The sequence below is a fragment of the Mauremys mutica genome, chromosome 1, assembly GCF_020497125.1.
Source record: "Mauremys mutica isolate MM-2020 ecotype Southern chromosome 1, ASM2049712v1, whole genome shotgun sequence".
Classification (NCBI taxonomy): Eukaryota; Metazoa; Chordata; order Testudines; family Geoemydidae; genus Mauremys; species Mauremys mutica.
In genome coordinates, this window is record NC_059072.1 from 8,356,682 (window position 1) to 8,374,571 (window position 17,890).

Consider the following 17,890-nt stretch of genomic DNA (forward strand, 5'->3'; position numbering starts at 1 on the left):
TCATAAAGGATCAGATTCTCCCTTACTCACATTGAGTAGCACCTTATTCAGTGAGTAGCCGTAGTGAAATGAAAAGGGCAACTTGGGAAGTAAGGCACTACTTGGCCAGAGTAAGAACGGCAGAATCTGGCACTATACATTTAGTACAAAGCTATAAATCAGAACCCAGTACAATTAACCGTCACAATAAGAAGGACCAGATTCTCAGCTGGTGGAAATTGGCATAGCACCACGGACTCCAGTCTGAAAATCGGGTCCAAAGTCAGGAGTTCTGACACCAGAACAAGACCATATTGGGAGGAATTCAAGTCACCCAATTATCCTTATTGTACCAGCAGATCTGTTACTTGAGATCTGCAGCCAAATACATTCTGCTCTATCGCCATCTCTGTCCTGGAGAGCTCCTCAAACACAGCTCAGCTTGAGGTCTGCAGCAAAATGATTTTCACCCTGTGAACTCCCAGGATGCTGGGATGAGCAACACGGGTGCTGCTTTCTTTTTCACAGCTCTCCTCATACGCGTTGCCTCTTTAATGTAGTGCCCTTGCCACCTCTTGTGCTACAGAGCAGCTGCAACACAGAAGACCAGGGGGTTTGCTGTGATTTGCCAGTGGTCAGATCTAACATTCTTTTCTATTCTTTCCATTCAAAGTTAAGCCTGGAAATAATACATTTTTGGTTTTTATCTCTAACATGCCTGATTCAGTAATGAACCGAATGCTAACCTTTATACAGCAAGAAGGGCACTTTATTACACATCCAGCCAAGTGCCAAATAGCCTTCCCAGCTTCAAAAACTAATTATATCAGGAGAGGCATGACTGTTCTTTCCTTCCTGTCCTTGCCAAGTTCCAAGCTACTATAATATGCTCAATCAGGTCTCTTTTGTCTATCCAACCACACAAGAATATTAATGGGGAGATTCACCCACTCCCTACCCTGACTTTTGACATCTAATCACAACAGAGACAGTGGCAGGTTAAAGACAACAGAATCAATCACTGTTAACAGAGATATGCATGAGGTTTTTGTAATGACACTATTTTGATTCTTCACTCTAATTAAGCTAATGAGTCACAGGAAACCTAAGGAAAAGAAAAAAATTAACGGCACTCCCCCCCCCCCCAATCCTCCAAAGACTAGTATCAGAACATAATGGAATTAATATACTTAAAGGGATATTGTCAAATAGTTTAAGTACAACTGTGGCAGGGTGTTGCTCCCTCCCCAGACTGGGTGCCTGGCATTGCCTTGCCTCGGTTTCTTCCCTTTCGATCAAAATGCTACACAGCAGGGATGGGGGGTGGAAGGTGTTTCAGATCAGATCTCTGGGATCTGATTGATTAGCAAAACATTCACCTCCACATAAGTCTTTCTCCAGGCTCAATAGTCCATCCAGCCCTCTCCCCAGTGCTCGCACCCTTACTGCGCTAACATAGTCCTAACATCCCATGGAGAGTTTCACAGGAGAAACTCTTCCTACCACACACCTTCGGCTCTGCTGTCTTCCCACTGCTGCCCTCCTAGACAGAGTGAGAGAGAGACACCTCCTTCCTCCCCGCTGGCTCTGCGCCCCCTTAGTGCTACTGCCCTTGGTGCACCCCAGCTGTGGCCTTTCCCAGGCCTAACTCTTTCCCTGCTAGCTCAGGAGGAAGGTCTGTGCACCTTGTCATACCAATGTATGAAGCCGGTTAATTAGCAAGGTAATATGCATCTTTAAAATACCTTGGATGACTGGATAACAGACAACTGGACCTAGCAGGCTCACGAGTCAGTGAGAAATTAACCTCCGCCTGAATTTCTGTGGGACCCATAAAAACAATGTCTTGTTTCCCCCAGGCTCTGCAGCAACAGTTAGACAGTGAATGTTATTCCCAGAGTTGCTCTCATATCTCGATGATACCAAGGTGTAAACAACAACAGAAGCAAAAAAAATGTTAACTTCAGCTTCAATGGTGATAGAAATTAGCTAAATGGGAAAACAGGACAAAACCTGGAGAAAGAATTAAATGCTGCTTTCCAGCTTCCAGGAGAAATTAGACATCAAATAGCTTCCTAAGGAAAGTTTAAGTCACATTGCTTATGAAGAAATTTCAATCAATGGATAGAAAAATAAAAAAATAAAAAAAAAAGAACTGACATTAAGGTTGAAATCTTGGGGGCACCACTGAAGCTGATGAAAATTTTGCTACTCATTTCAATGTGGCCAGGATTTTATCCTAAGACTTTAACTTTGATCAGTATGATCCAGCATTAGCCATAAGAAAACCAAATAGTGGAAGGAAAGGAAAGATGTTAAGACCAGCTTTAAGCCTAGCTGTAGGAAAGGAGGGATAATTCATGAAGGCTAAAACCACAAGAATTGCAAGTTTACTTCACAAGCAATATATGGTTTTCTCTCCCAGACTCCCAAATATCAAACAGGATTTTTAAAATATACCGACACCAGTGCAGCATGAGCAAACAGTTCCTCAACTACCCGTGATTTACGTTGTTAATCATTCCTTTCTCTAAACTGAATCATCTTTATTTTATCATTCTTGCATTCACTGAATAAGTAAAAAGATAATTTGGGTGAATTAGATTAATTTTAAACAGCTTCCCTTGCTCTTACAATACTATAGCTAAATGCCAATCAAAGAAACGATGAATAGTGATGGGAAAGCACAGGCTTGTGGCTAACCAGAAATGTGAAGATGACTAGCTTCTTCAGCATAAGCCAATGATTCATAGACACTGCCTGTTGTTCATTGTGAAGCATATCTGACCATTTGTCTTTTAAATAGTTTGGAACGTTACATGTTTTGGTTCACGTTAATATGGAAGATAAAAACCATCCTGCTGTTTGGGTTTAGGTGATCTTCCAAAGATTCCCACTGAGGTTTGCTAGTAGCTGGGAGGAGTCTTAGGATATGTTGACGTTGAAATTGGAGGTGTGATTGCAACCCAGGTAGTGTGCCTGAAAATAGTGGAGAAGACACCGTGGCACGGAACCAGAAGCAGGCTAGCAACGTGAGTGAATACACAGAGTTCTGGGCAGGCATGCAAGCCTTCACTGCTATTTTAGCTAGACTGAATCTAGTGCGGCTATGCCTATCGAAGCTGCAACCACACCTTTGATTGCAGGTAGACACATCCATCCATATTCCATTCCATTCTGTAATGGACTGGCCCTCATTGCAGCCCGATCCCCACTTGTTCTCAGCTTTCCCTTTCAGTGACCCCTGATGTCCTGTGACCACCATCGCCCCTTTCATTTCCCATGAACCCAAAGCTCCCTTTGTGCCAGTTCCTGTCATGGTTCAAAGAGCTCCCAGCAGAGGTAGAATTCCACTCCTTTTCTTTTCCTCCCCCCTGGCTCTTGGGAGTGGAAGATCTCCACTTCCTCCTCTCTCCATCCTGGCTGTTAGGAAAGGGATAACTAAGGGCAGGTTTCTCTGCCCACCCACAGCAAGCAGAGCACATGTCGATGGAGCTCAGCAACATACCAAGAAGTATGAGATTCCTGCTGGTGACCTGCTTCAAGACTGCAATCCACAGAATAGGAATCATTAGGCAGTTGCATAGGGATTCTTTGTACTGTTACACTCCAGTTCAGCAAACCACTTTGGCATGTGCTTAACTTTAAACTCATGCTTAAGTCTCATGGAATTAAATGGCACTTAAGTCCATGCTTAAATGCCTTGCTGAATAAGGATGGACTTAAGCACACGTGTAAGTGGTTTATGTTCTGAGGTCATAAACACTAGCCAAAAGAGGTAATTTGTATAACTATAATCCATTGTTACTGTAGCGTCAAAGCGTATTAGAACGTCAATTAAAAACATGTTACCTTATAAAGTCTTCCTCTTCTTCTCTCTTTGGTCTGAGTTGCTTGGGCTGGGCCATGTTGATCCAGTTGGGCAGAGACTTCAAGAGTCTGGTGATGTCGTCATCTTTTGCCCAGGATGCACTGATAACCAGCTTTTCATCTGACTGAGCAATGCCCCTAAGTGAAACCAACAATGGTCACGTTAGGAAAAGGGCAAGTCTTACTTGTTGTGTGGGTAAAGGCTTCACAGATATTTAATACTCTCTCTTTTACATTATAAAAATGTACAATACTAATGAATAGCTCCACAAGGAGGTCAACCAAGAGTGCAACTCGCCATTTATCCACAGGACAGAAGCTGTACAGGCAGCTGCAGTGCAAGATTCTCCACACTGCCCCTTCCAATGCACTTCTATTACGTTCTTTGAAGGGACAATAGAGGTCAGATCCTCAGATTCCTTGAAGTCAATAGTGCTACACTGATTTACGCCACATGAAGAGCTCATCCAGAGCTAAGAGAATAGCTGATTTTTTGTTTTGGTGGCTGAACTGAAAAATCCCACCAAATTCAGTTAGTTTTGAACCCAAATGGATTTTTTTTTTCTTACCAAAGGAAAAAAAACATAAAAAACCGGTTTTGGTTGAACAAAATGTTTCAGTCAACACAAAATGAATTTTGTTCACTTTTTTGTTTTGATATGGGTTTTGCACTCTTTTCTGGTTTCCTTAAAATAAACAGTGACATTTCAAAACAGTTTCAAAATGAAAAGCTGAAAGGGGTCTTTTGAAAATGTTGAAACAAACATTTTGACTTTTAAAAAAAATCCTTTATTTGGCTGAAACTATTCACTGAATGTGACCCCAAACTGCATTTTCAGCAAATTTGCTATTCAGCCAAATTTTTTTGCTCATCTCTAAATATTGGTAGAGGGTAGTTTAGTCTCCATGGCTCATTTGCTCTTTTGAATTTCTGCTGAGATTGCTAACTAGTGCCAACACCTCATGCCATATGGGTAATCTGTCCAGTAAGGACTGGGTGAAACCATCAACTTATTCTACACCAGTGGTCCAATGGTAGTAACTTTGGGAGTATATCTGAAGCAGTGGCTAGAAGATTAATGGTTCTTTATTTTTTTTTTATATATATATATATATATATATACACACACACCCCTATCTCACAGAGCTGGAAGGGACCTTGAAAGGTCATTAAGTCCAGTCCCCTGCCTTCACTAGCAGGACCAACTACTGTCCCTGACACTTTTTTTTTTTTTTTTTTTGGTTTGGTCTTTTTTGTGCCCCAAATGGCACCCTCAAGGATTGAACTCGCGACCCTGGGTTTAGCAGGCCAATGCTCAAACCGCTGAGCTATCCTTTCCCCCCCATACCCTACTCCCAGTTGTTTGAGGCATCTGAGATATATCAGCTAAACAGTTTGTGCAAACCTGAACCAAAGATTATCCTGCATTCCAATTACAAAGACGTTCCTGTTTAACATTTTTGGCAGTATAACAAATGTCTATGCTCTTGAAAACCATGCTGGTAATTCCAGGTGACAGAAGGGACATTTCAAATAAAGGTGCTGATTAGCGCCTCTTTTCCCAGCTGAAATTACGCAGGGATGAACAGCAGCATATGATCTAGCACATGTAACCTCCCCAACTGTTCTCCACTGACCACCAGTGCCCTAGTGGAGGAAATTAAGAACCTTAATTCTTGTGAAGTGGTCAGTAGTTTGAAAGGAGCTGAGAAACACTGCTCTAGTGGCTAAAGGAGGGGAGCGGGAGTCAGAGTTCACAGGCTCCCGGGCTGTGGTCCAGCTCCATCACTGACTTTCTGTGTGACCTTAAGCATGTCCCCAAAGCTTTCGGTGCTTCTGTTTGTCCATCTATGAAGTCTGTGCATGGTGAGCAGCAGGGTTGTGGATGTGGAGGCTACATGTAGGTCCCAGTAAGGTTAACAGCAAGGTAGTGTGTGTGGCAGTCAAGCCCCTTGTGTACTCACTCTTACTCTGAATAGCATGGGGTAGGTAGAAAATGGACTGGATATGAGAAGAAAGGAAACATCTCAAGAGACATGGGTTTACGCATGATCCTCCTCCTACTGAGATGCTGAGCTACAGATTAAAGCTGAGTCAAGTTCCCCTCAGCTCCCAGCACAACTCATCACTCTTTCCTTTGTGATAATACAAGATTCTACACTGCACTGGGCCTAAATGGGAATACCACCATCTATCCGAGGGGTAGTAAGAATCTAATTAATTAATGGTTGTAAAATGTTTTGAGACCCTTAAGACAGAAGGTGCTGAAGACGTATACCTGTTCTGATCCTTATTTCCAGTTAGTGCAATGGAAACCCTAAGGATATTTGCCCCAAACCTGCCAATGGCTGGCATGGCCTTGACATAAAACCCACCTTCTCTAACACCAACTTAAAACACTTCCGTCATTAGCCAAGTGTTAGTGACTAACTGGTGATTTTTGAGAGGCTTTATGGTGTGTGGAAAAGCCACCTTTATTTTAAATGTATTGAAGGTATGTTATGGTAAAGGAATGGGGGTAAAAGGAATTAAATTCACCCAGTGTCTATGAGCTGCTAAAAGGAATATAATGAAAATGGCAATGAGGTACCACGAGACAACACAAATTTACTTCTAAACGGGATAGATTACCTTCTCTCGCCACGAACACTCATCAACTGATGGTACCTTTCAAGCAAACTCCAAGAAGGCAACCCTAAATTCTCAAATACACACCATTTCCAAAAGTGAATCACTTTCTGCTTGTCACATATACTTGCAGATGAGCTTCACTTTTCTACCCTAATATTTCATGTTTAATCTGCCACCGACAAAATGAAGCACTTTTGTTTTCAGCAGCACAAGAGCTCAATGTCTGAATATCAATTTTGCCTCCTACTGCTATTTGGAACTTTGCCTTTTTTCACTGGTAAAAATGGAATCTAACTAAAACCTTATGTAAAAAACACTCTACAAACAACCCAACAACAAAGCAAAAATGCAGGTAAAAGTTGTCTTGAACAAAAATGCTGCACCATTGTATAAAGAGTCAGAAATCAATGTTTCCTACTAATTTATTATTAAATTATTATTATTAGACATTTGAGATACAAAAGGCAAATGAGGTCATTTCCATCCATTTCCCCTGCTAATGCAGGATGACTGTTCCCTATACAATATTAGCTAGTGCTTTGTCCAATCAAAATTTAAATGACTGAAGCAATGGAACTACTACTACTTCCTTGAAAGTTTATTTCACAGTCGAACAAATCTAACTCTGGGGGGAAAAAACCCTACTACGGTGTCTATGTTTTTCTCAGCTTAATTTTATTCCATTACTCCCAGTTACATCCCTTCTAACAGCCTCAATTCCTCACTGCCCTTACTGTTCACACTCTTCAATTATTTATAGACCATTATCATATCCTTTCAGATGCCTAGGACTGAATGCAGTCTTCGAGAGCATTCTCACCAGCATTGTACAGAGAAAGACACAGTTACCTGTCTGCTTTACAATGTGAGACATCAGCTGCTCAAAATCACATGGGCTTTTTTGTTTGGTCACTGCTATACTGAACTGCAAGCTCAGACCCAATGTATTGTCTGTCTAGTCTTTTCCAGCATCATGGTCTTTCAAGAGTCTTTCTCCTATTGTTCTTGATTATCTGGCTTCAGAAACATTAGTTTGTATCCTTCACTTTTGCATTATATCCTGTTCATGGGGCCATATACAACTGGTGCTTTAAACAGAACTCTTGTGTGTGTGTGCAACACCTCCTGATTTTATTGACCTGCTGTTTTTACTCCATTTACCCGCTCATTAGTGGAGATGTTAAATAGGATGGGAGCTAGCACTGATCCCTGTGGTAACCCACCGGACATCCAGCCTCTATCATCAACTGCATGGCCCTTTACCAGTACTCTTTCTTTGGTCTTTCATCTGGATTTCAGTCTACATGATAACTTCGTATACACGTTGATCTAACTTAGATCGTTACTAACAGATCATAAGACACTATGAAAAGCTTTACTAGAGTCCAGAATAGTAATTTACAAATACCCCCCCACCATAAAAAACCCTGTGCAATTACTCTGCTACAGTAATGGGGTTAATCATTACCACGAGTGCCATAATCTGCTAATTAATTCACAGCTCAATGGGCCACAGACAGAGCCATCTGTGTGGCTGTTTGTATGTAGCTCCCAGGAGGGGGCAGGAAAATAGGTGTAACACTTGAACAGGTGATGGGGCACCGTTGAGAAGGGTCCACCCCTCCGTAGCTCAGCGAGTTTTATTCATAAAACATCTGCCAGCGGTAGTAGCCACAGATTTGCACCATTTCCCCTTTGGAGCAGTTGTGCAGAGCGATTGCTAACGGTCCCTGGACACAGCTGGAGTGCCAAGCCTTTTCATTAGGAAAACAACTGGGGGCCAGAGGGGCTAATTGGATTCAGTTATTTCATGACAAACGCAGTCGGGAATGATATTTTCTTTTGCAGGACCAAGGTAGAAGCTACTCCAAACTCTAGCAATTGGTGATTCATAACCATGATTTGCTCACGCTGGTGAGCGTTTAGAATCTATTATTAATGTGTGCTCAATATGAGCCAAAGACGGCCCCTTCCCTGAAAAGCTTACATATCTAAATAGACCAGGTACGAGTCAAAAAAAGCAAATAACAGCCACTCTTCAGGATGGAGTGAAGATGTCCGCTGGTTAGGGCACCAGCCTGAGACTCTGGAGACCTGGGATAAATTCCCTGCTCAGCTGCAGGCTTCCTGCATGACTGTGAATGAGTCACGTAGGGTACGTCCACATTGCAACTGGGAGGTGTGACTGCAGCATGGGCAGAAATATCCAAACTATTCTCCTGGTCCTAGCTAGATCAAAGCTAGCTTGAGTAACAATGGTAGTGAAGCTGCGGCCGGCTGCATGGGCTAGATCTGCCCACCTACAATCTTGGGTACACAGCTGAGCAGCCTCCACGGCTTTACTGCTATTGTTACGTGAGCTAGCTTGATCACTGCTATCTTGGCTATGTCCACATGTGTTGCAATCACATCTCCCGACTGCAGCGTAGACATACCCTAAGGCTCTTTGTGCCTTGGTGGCACAGCAGGAATCAGTCTTTGGAAAAAAATGTTTGTAGGGAATTAGAGGACTCCCTGAGGGACTGAGGGTGATGGCAGGTTGCCTGAAAGAGTTAAAAAAAGGAAATCTGGCAACTCTAACAGCATAAATCGTCATGAAAAGCTAAGGTCAGCTATCTAGTTCAAGACACAGCAAGGTTTGTTTGTGGTGGAAGAGGAACATGGTGAGGAACTAAAAGAGGAAGGATTGATTGGAATCAACAAAAATGGGCAGCCACATTGATGTAGTTAGGTCTTTTCCAGTTCCTAAAACATCATATTGTTCTTCGCTATATCCCCCAGCCCAGCGACAATCCTTTGGTAAAGACTGATTCGATTCAGCAAGAGACCATATTTTTGATCTGGCCATGTCACCAATACCAGGATAGGGGAAGCTGGCAAATGTTTTTTTAGTAACATTTCACTCCAATATTTAAAAAAAAAAAATTGCAAATTTCACTCTGGGCCATTTTGCAGTCCCCAATTTTGCTTTCGACGAAACACTCGTGAATGCACTTTTTGCATCCAAACATATGAATTTTCAAAATGTCGTTTTTCAGGATGAAAACTGACCTTTGTCAACATGAACATTTTAAATTTAAGAAATTTTCAAGGAACATGGGACTTGCCAGATTGGATCAGAACCAAGGTGCAGATAGTTTAATGCCCTTTCTCTGACAGTGGCCAGTATCTGATGCTTTAGAGGAAGATGTCAGTGCCCCACAATAGGCAGATATGGGATAATCTGTCTCCCACATTAGGGCTCATCCTGACCTCCAATTGCCAGAGACTGACTTAAACCCTGAAGCACAAGGCTTAATAACCCTGCCAAAGTTTGTTATCTTTAATTATGACAACATGGGGTTTTCTTGATATCTACATACACATTTTGAATCTTGTTGGGTTCTTGTCCTCACTGGAAAATTAAAATAAAACTGAAACGGAACTGGAAAAGCCTTAGTTTTCAAGTTTCTGGCACAATGTGAACATTTCGCATGATCTATATCAGTCCCCTCTACCAAAGAATGAGTTTCACTTTCAGGATTCATGCAACCTTTGTCATAGGGCAGCTGAAAAACGTGGGTCCAGTCCTCCAAATCAGAAATCTCTGGTTAGGAATGGCCATGAATAAGTCTAGTGCTCCATACAATCCAATCCTGGTCTATACCCGCTTTGTCAGAGGAAAGGTTAAGAAATGCTGCAGGATACAGTTAGGATTCTAGACATCCAGGGAAAGTTTCTTCCTAAGCTCCAGTTGTTGGAACCAACTGTCCACTGCACAAGTCTTCTATTATTTACCTTTCTAGCTTATAAAGAGCCTGTCAACATGGCATCTCACTTTGTATACTAGTTAGTAAGACTTGCAATGTTCATATTTGTGGTTTCCCTCAATTCCAAAGAAGATGGTAGCTCCCTTATACTGTCATTTGCTGCCCACCATCTCTATCATCCACACACAAAAACTTCCTTCCCAGAAAGCCCTTTGACTTAACCCTTATTGTACTACCACTTAAACAATTTAAGCTGTAAATTTGTAGGGCCAGATCCTTAGGTGGAGGGAGTTCCACTGACTTTAAAGGAGCTGATTTTCATCAGATGAAGCTTTAGCCTTAATATTTCCAAATGTTACCAACGTTTGAAGGTGGGTCCATTAAGACTAATTGTTGGTTCACCTCTGCCCTTCCCAAAAATCTTGGGGGAAACCAGGGTTCACACAGGGTGAGAGCTTTGGTGACATGAGAGCTCCCAGCAGAGGGCATTGCTACCTTATGGATTTGATAATCTCTTTGGAATATCTCAAGATACTCTCTCTCATGCACACATATATGGAAATAGGGGTAGCAGAATTTCTCCTGTCCTTGTTATGCTCTTCTGAATCATGTGAACTGTATATAGATTTCTATTTCTGTCAGTCATTTGCTAGCAGCAAAACTAGAACATTTCCTGTTTTTCCTCCTGCTGTAATCAGGATATGGTAGTCCAAATTAGTGCTGTCCTAATTACTCCTCAGCAGGTGTCAATCCTAGGGATGGTGTCAAGATAGCAAGCAAGCAAGATCCTTTATCAAATTCGACCAACAGCTGTAAAGAAATTACTTCCTACTGCCTGATTTCAGTCCATAACGTTTATTGAAACACGCATAATAAAGGAACATTAATTGTAATAATAATACATAATATATATGTATATAGACACGCACACCACACGTGTACATATATGGTGTTAATAATATTCCTATAGGTAGCCTTTAACCAGATGACACTCTTCTGAATGAAATCAGGCAATAAGAAATAATTTCTTAACACTACAGGTTGAAAAACGCAAAGGGATTTTACTACTTTCCCTGCTACCACCAGCTTCAATTAGCTCTTAAAAGGTGCTATATTTGGTACTAATATGGCCCGATTACCATAGTACCTGAGCACTTCATAGTCTTTAGTGTTTTTATCCTCACAACACCCCTGTGAAGCTTTTATTCCCATTTTACAGATGGGGGAACCGAGACACAGGGAGACTAAGCCACTTGCCCAAGGTCACAGTGGAAGTTGGTGGCAGAGAAGGGAATTAAACCAGAGTCCCCTGAGTCCCAGGCTAGCACACTAACCACTAGCACATCCTTTATTTCCTAGCCTAGGTTCCCACGTGGTGGTGCTGTTAGACTTCAGCCCCAGAAGAGGCTGCTCTTTAAGGATGGATGAATTCAGTCCTGTATGTAAAGCACTTTAGGATCCTTTGGAGAAAATGGTGCTATAGAAATGTTAAATGTTTTTAATATTAAATAAAATCCTGTGTATACTGTGTACATATATTATAGCCACGGATTTCAAAGCTGTTTAGGGGACTTGGATGCCCAGATTCATTAAAATGAATAGGAATTGGGCACTGAAACCAGCTGGCTTTAAAAATCTTATCCTATATATCTGGAGAACTCGTAATATGAAAGGATTCCACTTGTTTTCTCACTGCATGTAGCCAAGCATAACAGAGCTGATGTGATCAGATGGTTATGGAGATCGCACATTTTCCACCCTTCTTTCCCCAGTCTCCATCTCTCTGATTAGGAACAAGGACATGTCTCTCTTGATTCTACCAACCACCTGCATTGGTGTTTTTGGAAAGTATGCATATGGGCGTGAGAAGTCACTGGGTCTTCCCAGCCTCTGGGATGGCTATTATCTCAGATTTCTCTCCCACCCACTAACCAAGCAGACAAGCTTTCCTGGAGGAAGTAACTCCATCCTGCACATACTGAAATAAAATAACACTTCAGACCTACACATCTTTCATCTTAATCCTCCCCAACAATTTTGTGAGGTAGGACTCATTCTCCTTATTGTATAGGAGAGTCTGGTTCCCCGGGCTAGGCTGTACCTGTAGGCAGTAGTGCAGGTATCCTTGTAGTCCTGGAGCTTCACACACACCATGTTGAGGAACTGATCTGAATAAGCACTCAGGTCATGCATCAGGTTCATGAGGTCCTGTACTGTCTTCTCCACAATTACTGTACTCTGGAAAAGAAAGAGCATGGTGACACTGCATTTTTCCATACAACAAATGGAAGAGGAGGCAGAGAATAGGCAAGAGAACCACAGATCATGGAAGGGATGGGTGTGACAATCTGGTTTGCCAGCAAACTCTTCAGGACTCTGCCAGCCCAAACCTTGCCTAGCATTGAACAATCAGTGCCCCCCCAATTCCTGAGTTCTGCGGAGACGTCCATCTGCAGTGCTCAGCCCCTCTGACTGTAGTACCTACAAAACCTTATCAACTTTGCCGCTCCTTTAAAGAGACAGTTCACAAGAGCTTATGACGTTAACTGGACTTAACACACCCACTATTTCAATCAAAACATGCATTTGGTTCATGGTAAAAGTAAAACAAGTTTATGAAATGACACAGATTTAAGTGATATCAAGTATAAGGATTGAAATAGTTGCAAAAAAACAAAAGTAAGACTTCAGTCTAGCTTAACAAACTAGCGCCCTTTGTTCAAAGATGTTTTTTTCACCAGTCTTTCCTCCAGCATGGCTGACTAGACCCATAGCTCTTCTGGTGAAGGATAATTTAGGGGTTTGCTCCCCGTCTCTTTACAGTCCAGTAAGCCTTTGAAATGTATCCTTCTAAAATATATTCCTAGATAAAGTTCCTTTCCCCTGCTGATTGTAGATGCCATGCTGGTCCCTCCCCCTCCTGGTGATTTTTACAATGCAAATTATCGCTTCCTGCAACCTCCAATACAAATGAATAGCCCACTGAATCTGGCCCTGCCTGGTCTGAGATGTTGGCCTCTTTCGTTGTCTGGAGAAAACCCATTTATCAACTCTCCTGGGCCTGCCTGGTTTAAACACATTTCAGTCCTATATTTCCAGAACATCTGTAAAGTTCTTTCTGGATTATCCATCCATCCATAGAATCATAGAATATCAGGGTTGGAAGGGACCTCAGGAGGTCATTTAGTCCAACCTCCTGCTCAAAGCAGGACCAATCCCCAACTAAATCATCCCAGCCAGGGCTTTGTCAAGCTGGGCCTTAAAAACCTCTAAGGAAGGAGATTCCACCACCTCCCTAGGGAACCCATTCCAGTGCTTCATCACCCTCCTAGTGAAAACGTTTTTCCTAATATCCAACCTCGATCTCCCCCACTGCAACTTGAGACCACTATTCCTTGTTCTGTCATCTGCTACCACTGAGAACAGTCTAGATCCATCCTCTTTGGAACTCCCCTTCAGGTAGCTGAAAGCAGCTATCAAATCCCCCCTCATTCTTCTCTTTTCAGACATCATGAAAGAAAATTAAGATCAGTGAGTTACTAGTTTTCCAGTGATATGTTACAATGCCGCCTTTTGGGTAAATATCACGGCAACAGTGTGCCATATGGCATTGGGATAGTCTTAAGGTCACAATGATATTGACTAGCAATGGGTTAAAGAGCATTTCAGTTCCAGGATACTGGTTTAAATTGGATTGGGTTGATATTGGCCCAAATTAATCATCAGACAAAGACCTTTCAATGAGCCGTATCAAATGAGATGAGGGTGTTAGCAGGCAACTGACTACACTGTAAAAACTGCCACCAAAATTAGTGCTCATTGCCAATGTTCAGAATTCACATGGACTTTTAATACTGTGGTTCTGAAGTTGTTAAAAAAAGGAAGTAAACGTAAAGGGTTAAGCACAACCTTAACTTTGAATTTCCTGGATGTCATCAATCTGTATTGTGAATCCAACCTTACACCAGGAACCCACCAACTCCCATCACTGACTTGAATTACTGAACATTGTGCACTACTGAGTGATGTAAAATGGACTGATAAAAAGGAAAAGCAGGAACTGTATAAAACGTATTGGTCTAATTATCAGTTTTCAAATCCCTAGATTTTCTAGAGCTAGAGGCCTGAATCCTGGCAGGGATGACTCAGCCATTAATCTTTCCAAAGCTGATAAACTGACTATCATACATTTTAATGGACAAGACTGAACCTCTAGGCCTAATTTTCAGAGGTGCCAAGCTCCTGCAAGCTCCCACTGACTTCAGCTGGTGTGTGGATACTCAGCAAGCCTGGCCACTACATCCTAACATGGGCAGATCCCATGGCACTTTTAAGATTAGGGATTTGGCCATTGTTTTTGTCTCCAAATTCATCTCCCTACCATTGCACAAATTGCTGTGTGTTTGGGGGACAGCCACCTTCCACCCCAGGCATGTTCTGCTGGGGGGTATGGCTTGAGAAGTACTTTGGGATCCTTTTGATATGATAGGCATCCTACTAAAGTAATATGAATAAGGCTGTGAGTCTGTCACGGAGGTCACGGATTCTGTGACTTTCCGTGACCTCCGCGACTTGTGCAGTGGCTAGTGCTGGCTCAGGGGCTGCTCGAGCTGGGCCGCCCTTGGGCCAGCAGCAGCAGTTTGGGTGTGTGGGAGGGGACTCAGGGCTAGGCTCCTGGCCAATGGGAGCAGTGGCAGCTGGCACTTGTGGCGGAAGCAGGAGTTGCAGGGACGCAGAGTTGGCAGGAAACATTTCTTCCTGGCCCATGCGACAATCTGCAATCCACATCTTATAATGCATAACTACAAATTTTATTATAGTGAATGACATAAAATTACCCAGTTCCCTTAGAAAAAACAGCTACAATGTTAAACTGCCATCAGTGGAGCTATGCCAATTTACACCAGCTCAGGATTGATCCTCCTGTGTGCCCTCCATAGACTGATCACACATCATCTGTGGAAGTATTTTCTTTGTGTTTGATTTACATTGACTTGTTTCATGAAATGACCCCTTGTTCTCTCACTTTTAGGCAACATAAAGCAATTTAACGATTTTAAAACAAAAGTGTATACATTGAGAAGAGAGAGCGAACAATGGTTCTCACTGGTTTCTGACAGCTGACTGCTCCTCTCCACCAACATTAAAAACACACCCACGAAAGCTTATGCTCCAATACGTCTGCTAGGCTATAAGGTGCTACAGGACTTTTTGTCGATTTTTACAGTTAAGTTAAAATACAAATTTGGCAGGAAGTGAATCTTTTGTCTCTCCCGATGTCCTTTGCTACTCACCCTGATTTTAATAAAACGGAGACATACCATATGAAAAAGGACTGCCCTGGATATGTAATGGCTATTTTTTCTGTAACATTTTAACCTTTTGTGGATGAATCCTAACCGATATGCATTTGTCACTAGGATTACTGTAAATTAGGATGCATTAGTCCACGTTAATACAGCTGGATTCGTTAACCGGGACTGCACAAGATCTTCCATAACTCTGTGGGAGAAAATGAAAGGCAATGCACGTACTATTGGAGAGTTACAGCTCGGATGCTGCTAACCCATCTGGTTCTGTTAACATTAAATGGCTATGATCACAGTGTAATTTTATGGCACGACACTTCAATGCAGCCTTTTAAAAACACACTAACAAGGAAATTCATGCACGGACCAATATTAATCTCCTCCCACTTGAAACCCGTGTATGGTGTTGAATTTTAACTTTTTGCCACAGGTATAATGCATTGCTCTTCTGGCACATTAAGGAGGCTTTGAAAGAAACTTCAGATTAACAAAGAGAGGAAAAAATTCCTGTTAAGAATCACTCGCCAATAGCTACGATTGACGTAGCATAAGAAATAACACCATTCACCACTAACATAGTGTTTTTACTAAACAGCTGTGCAGATGGTGCCCCACTGCTGAGGCGAGCAGAGCACAGACACGCCAGAACCCTCCATGCCCACGCAGTGCCTCCCATATCTACACCACTATTTTTAGCAGCTTAGTGTCCCTCTGCCTCCCAGCTGTTGGAGCTTTTCCCTGCCGCACTGAAGGGCTCTGGCAACTGGGAGAGGCTCTCTCCCTCGTGCCAGAGCCTTTCAGTTCTGCGTATCGTTACACCCCGCAGTGTGGATGCATCCTGCCTTTCACTGTGGTGTGTAGCTGCTCACACCCTACAGGCCGCTGCAAGTATAGCCAAGTCCTTCAAGAATTTTACACACATTAGCTAATTAATCCTCAAGGGGGGCCTGATTCTCCCTTACCTTAAAGCCTCTTTATAGCCCTCCAGCAGTGTAAAGGAGCCTTACGGTGAGTTATAACCTTTACACTGCCAGAATGGTATATAAATAAGAAAGAGGCCCAATAGTATTAACATCCTCATTTTACGGATAGAGAAATTGAAGTAGATAGGTTAAGAGAATTGCCCAAGGTCAGACTGCACGTTATTGTCAGAACCAGGATTAGAACTCATGTGCTTCCCGTCATGCCACTGCACAAGGCCCCTCCTTTGGAAGCTAGAAATTGAAATGTGTTTGCTTCCCTATTTCCCCCTTCAAAGATAAATGTATTCAGCGCTTTGTTATCCACCATACTCATAAGGGCTTGGCTGCATACACTGGTTTATTTCTATAGAACCATTCACGAGAACTGTTCTGTTACTGTGGGGTCAACTGCGAGCATTGTTTGCACTGGTTTGTCACTGCAGATTTAACCATGAAAAGGTTCAGAAAAGGGCAACTAAAATGATTAGGGGTTTGGAGAGGGTCCCATATGAGGAAAGATTAAAGAGGCTAGGACTCTTCAGCTTGGAAAAGAGAAGACTAAGGGGGGATATGATAGAGGTATATAAAATCATGAGTGATGTTGAGAAAGTGGATAAAGAAAAGTTATTTACTTATTCCCATAATACAAGAACTAGGGGTCACCAAATGAAATTAATGGGCAGCAGGTTTAAAACAAATAAAAGGAAGTTCTTCTTCACACAGCGCACAGTCAACCTGTGGAACTCCTTACCTGAGGAGGTTGTGAAGGCTAGGATTATAACAGGGTTAAAAGAGAACTGGATAAATTCATGGTGGTTAAGTCCATAAATGGCTATTAGCCAGGATGGGTAAGGAATGGTGTCCCTAGCCTCTGTTTGTCAGAGGATGGAGATGGATGGCAGGAGAGAGATCATTTGATCATTGTCTGTTAGGTTCACTCCCTTTGGAGCACCTGTCATTGGCCACTGTAGGTAGACAGATACTGGGCTAGATGGACCTTTGGTCTGACCCGGTACGGCTGTTCTTATGTTCATGAGTGCCAGGCCTGACACATTAGCTTGTTGCTGTAGCTTCACTCATGAGGACAAGAATGCGTATACAGTGCTTGTCTGATTCTCCAGGGTTACTTAACTCCAAACATTATATACCCGTTTAAAAATACCACAGTATTCTACAGCGCTGATCCAGCAACACTAATGTCACATTATTGAAAGATGTTTTCAATTATTACTGCAGAATATTGTAATATTTTTAATGGGTCTATAGAAAACATTGCATAGACATTGCAGACAGACCAAAAATAGGTCAAAACATTGGGTCCCCAACCCTCCTATCATCTTTAGATTTTAGATCTGTAATTATAATTTATGTAAACTCTGAGCTAGGGAA

At 42.3% G+C, this 17,890-nt stretch overlaps 1 protein-coding gene across 1 annotated transcript in view; it reads right to left on the reverse strand.

Annotated features, from left to right (window-relative positions):
- The window catches only part of EXOC4 (exocyst complex component 4), a 585,632-nt gene that overhangs the window by 88,356 nt on the left and 479,386 nt on the right, over positions 1–17,890 (reverse strand). The window contains exons 12-13 of the mRNA XM_044982948.1: positions 12,332–12,468; positions 3,832–3,987 (exon numbers count right to left, since the gene is read on the reverse strand). Of these exons, the coding sequence (XP_044838883.1) occupies positions 3,832–3,987; positions 12,332–12,468 (293 nt within the window). The remainder of the gene's footprint in view (positions 1–3,831; positions 3,988–12,331; positions 12,469–17,890) is intronic.